This window comes from Trachurus trachurus (assembly GCF_905171665.1).
Source record: "Trachurus trachurus genome assembly, chromosome: 12".
Classification (NCBI taxonomy): domain Eukaryota; kingdom Metazoa; phylum Chordata; class Actinopteri; order Carangiformes; family Carangidae; genus Trachurus; species Trachurus trachurus.
Genome location: NC_139908.1, coordinates 1,505,014 through 1,509,406, shown reverse-complemented (window position 1 = coordinate 1,509,406; position 4,393 = coordinate 1,505,014). Strand labels below are relative to the sequence as shown.

The 4,393-nt window shown below is 43.1% G+C and overlaps 1 protein-coding gene across 1 annotated transcript; it reads left to right on the top strand.

The window, feature by feature from the left end:
- dusp26 (dual specificity phosphatase 26) lies at window positions 1-3,727 on the top strand (the record flags this gene model as incomplete). Its single annotated transcript, XM_083983683.1, has 3 exons — window positions 1-179; window positions 2,363-2,574; window positions 3,522-3,727. The coding sequence occupies 3 exons, from the start codon at window positions 1-3 to the stop codon at window positions 3,725-3,727; spliced, it is 597 nt and encodes a 198-aa protein (XP_083839809.1).
- Window positions 3,728-4,393: the final 666 nt, after the last annotated feature.

Genomic DNA, 4,393 nt, shown 5'->3' with positions numbered 1-4,393 from the left:
ATGGCGTTCATGTCCCGGTTCTCCCGGTCCCGCAGCAGCTCCAGGTCTCCGAGCAGGAAGGACTCGGAGCGCGTCGCCCCGAACCTGTCGGTGTCGGAGCTGGAGCGGCTGCTGTGCACCGGGAAGACCGCCTGTAACCATGCCGACGAGGTCTGGCCCAGACTCTACATCGGAGACCAGTGAGTTCACACCGAGAGGAAACCTGTGGGAATCACAGAGAGTCACACACACACAACTGATGCATGAGTCATGTTTCATCTTTCCTTTCATGTTTTCCTTTAAGAAACTACAGAAGAACAAAGAGCGTAAGAAACATTTAATGTTATTTTACCTTCATTAAAGGGATAGTATCATTTTTTTAAAGATGGGTTGTATGATCTACAAATAGCCCCTAAGTACTTTAATTGCAGTAGAAGACTCTCTGCACTCCTCCCGTTAGCAACGCCAGCCCATAATAGCCCTGCCCAGAGATTTACAACATACAGTGTTGTGAACAGACCCAAAGAAACGGCCTATTTTCACGGCCTAAAAGAGGTTTTACCTGAAAAAAAATACACAGTTCCATTGTTCACTATAATATAATTTTTTCAGGAAAAACACAGTTTTTATTTGGACCTAACCAACTGCTGATCGGCGGCGCTAACCCTGGGCGGAGGGATACGGGAGTTGGTTAGGTCCAAATAAAAACTGTGTTTTTCCTGCACTTTGAAGGGCTGGAAAAAATTATATTATAGTGAACAATGGAACTGTGGTTTTTTTTTTCAGGTAAAACATTTCCGTTTCTTTGGGTCTGTTCACAACACTGTATGTTGTAAATCTCTGGGCAGGGCTATTATGGGCTGGCGTTGCTAACGGGAGGAGTGCAGAGAGTCTTCTACTGCAATTAAAGTACTTAGGGGCTATTTGTAGATCATACAACCCCACTTTAAAAAAAATGCTACTATCCCTTTAAGGATTTATTAACGGTTTACACCAAGATGTAATATAGTTTGGTTGTAAACACTAAATGAATTGTAGATTATTATGTGTGAAATGATAAAGCACTGAAATTATACCATACATCTAAATAATAATGCATCAACACAGATTATTATGATTAAAACAATGTCTACAATATTTAAAATTACATGTTTATCATTGTTTATCTACTATTGGTAACACTTTATAATAAATACACACTATATATATACTATACACACTATACTCAGTAGTATGTAGTTTATAAACACAGTTAAACATGTTTAATCCATCATTGATCAGCACTAACTGTGTTTATGAACTACATACTAATGAGTTATAAATGAAGAATTCAGTATTTATTAATGCTTAACTAATGCTTAATAGTGTGTTCTTATGCTGCGTTTGCACTCAGAACTTCCGAGGTAAATGCGTTTCATTGCACAACCTCGGAAAACATGGCCGGCTGAGCTGATGTTTGTTTGGATGTCTTAAAAATTATTCTGGGAAGTACATCAGCTACGTAAGGGAGAGAGAGAGAAAGAGAAATGTCGTATGATGTAGCTTAAGTATTACTTCTGCAAGCCGCGCAGGTGTCAACTCTCAGTATTACACCTAAATATTATCATTATAGACTACTGTAGTTTAAAAATGGGAAAAACTATAATATTTTGAACACTGTTACTGTGCTTTTTCATCCCTACTACACTCAAAGGAACTCTTTAATTAACAGAGTGGGAGTGCAAATACCACTACTAAGTAATCCTACACTCTTAGTAACACAAATGCTAAATCAAACGACACATAACAGACTAAAAGTTGAGGAGAAAGTGACTGTTTCCCTCTCACGGTGTGCGGCGCCATTTTGCTTTGACGTTTTTCCACATAATTTCCGACCGACTCGGGCTGCTTGGATTCTACCCGAATTCCAAATGCCGTTCTATTGCACTTTTCCGACTCAGAGGTCGAGTTTTGCCGAGTTCCGAGTGCAATCGAACGCAGCATTATTATAAAGTGCTACACTACTATTGATAAGGTGTTAATAAGATAATATATAAACTAGCTGATTGATAAGGCCGTTATAAGAGTTACAGTACATTATTGATAAGTGACACACTGGAGACAATTGGGATTCAATCTGATTTTATTATGTTGCTTTTTTTAGTGTAATTGACTCTATTTTCAATTCACACTGTTTTACAACTTTGACTTTGAGAAGATCTTTAATTAATTTAATGGTCAAAAACCACATTTTGACCATTAAACTCCAGTCAGCTCCTCACTAGTGAACGTTTGTGTCGACTTTGAATAAATTCTGAATTTAACTAATTTGCTGTCGCCTCCTCCTCCTCCTCCTCCTCCTCCTCTTCCTCCCCTCTTCTCCTCCTCTTCCTCTCCTCTGCAGGGACATTGCGTCGGACCGGCGTGAGTTGTCCAGACTCGGCATCACACACATCCTGAACTGTGCTCAGAGTAAGTGGCGCGGCGGAGCGGAGTACTACGCCGGGATGAACGTCACCTACCACGGCATCGAGGCCCACGACTCGCCCAGCTTCGACATGAGCGTCAACTTCTACCCGGCCGCCGAGTTCATCCACAAAGCCCTGAGCAGCGGAGGTTGGCATGGCAACACAAACACAACACAATGTTATTATTACATCATTTATTTACCGCAGCTTGGATTAATATGGAAAAGTCAATAGAAAACCGTCAACGTACAACTGGGAAGAGGAAATTAGGAATGTCTAAAGTGATGAAGATTGGGGATGGTTTTGAAAACTCAAACTGTTTCAGAGGCTTCTCACTGTCAGATGAAATAATCTTATTGTACATAATAAGGAAACTGTCTCAGATTGAGGACGTTTCTGCATAAAAGACGCATTAAAGCAACTACAAAGAACTTTCATTTTGTTTTGGTTTTGGTGAACTGGACCCTGTAGAGAAGAACAGTTGGTTTCTCTTTGCATATCCTGTTAAAAGTTCTTTGTGGTGGCTTTAAATAGGAGGAAACACGCTAAAATATTGCACCTCTGTGTTTAAATCCATTTCATTTAAAGGGATAGTTCAACATTTTGGCAAATTGGCCCATCACCATAATCCCTATATTCATAGCAGTAGGTTTGTTACCTTTAATTGTCGGTGCAAGCTATTTTTAGAACGGCGGAGCAGAGCTGTGAGCTGCTCAGAGCTACGCTACGGAGGCTCATTATGGGATTTCTTGGTTTCCCTCATCATCAAACTCATCAAATACACAATCTAACAACTCCACAACGCTCTGGTGGACAAGTTGTGAGCTGCACATTCACCACGCTATGAGATAATAACACAACGTTACCACACAGAGTTGTTTTAGAGGGAGAAGAAGAAATGGCAAGAAATCCCATAATGAGCCTCCGTAGCGTAGCTCTGAGCAGCTCACGGCTCTGCTCCGCCGTTCTAAAAATAGCTTGCACCGACAATCAAAGGTAACGAACCTACTGCTATGACTATAGGGATTATGGCAATGGGCCAATTTGACTAAATGTTGAACTATCCCTTTAATCTAATCTTCTGACCGTGTGTAGGTAAAGTGCTGGTCCACTGCGCCGTGGGAGTGAGCCGCTCCGCCACGCTGGTTCTGGCCTACCTGATGATCCGACAGAACCTGACGCTGGTGGACGCCATCAAGACGGTCAAAGATCACCGCGGCGTCATCCCCAACCGCGGCTTCCTCCGCCAGCTCAGCGGCCTGGACGGCATCCTGAGGGAGAGCCGCAAGACGTCGCCGTAGTAGCGCCCGACCGGACCGGACCGGACCGGACTGAACCGGACCGGACCGCCAGCAGCAGCAACAGGTCCGGTTTCCTCCGCACTGAGAGAGACGACGGGACCAGAAGACTGAGGTGACTGGTGTCAGCATCTCCAGACTCACCACGACCACGACTTAACTGATCTGTTTAACCTCTTAAAGGACAATTCCGCGCGAATTCACCTTGGAGGCTGTATGTTCCTATCATTTTAGGTCTAAAAGAAGGAATCTGAAGGTTTTCAGTTTAATATCTCCTGTTTTGCGGTAGTTGTGTCTGTCCCCGCGTCGCCACGGCAGCGATGATGAATGGGAGCGGATTGAAGTTCTGCTGCTTAGGCTGTTTCCATCCCTCAAAGCCACAGACAGCGTCAGATGGAGACTCAAACATGCAGCCAGAAGTTTATTTACTTCAACAAGCCGACATGTTTGTAAAACTAGATCTAATTCAAAGTCTGGCGGAGTCGAGACCCAAGTTGACGCTCGGTGTGTTCAGGTGCAGTGGGAAGCTCCCGTTTGTGTCATAAACACAGGAATATCAACTCTGGACTTGCTTCAAGTAAATAAACTTCTCGGCTCATGTTTAAGTCGCCACCTGACGCTGTCTGTGGAAAAAAATGTACACTTGAAGCAAGTCCAGAGTTGATATTC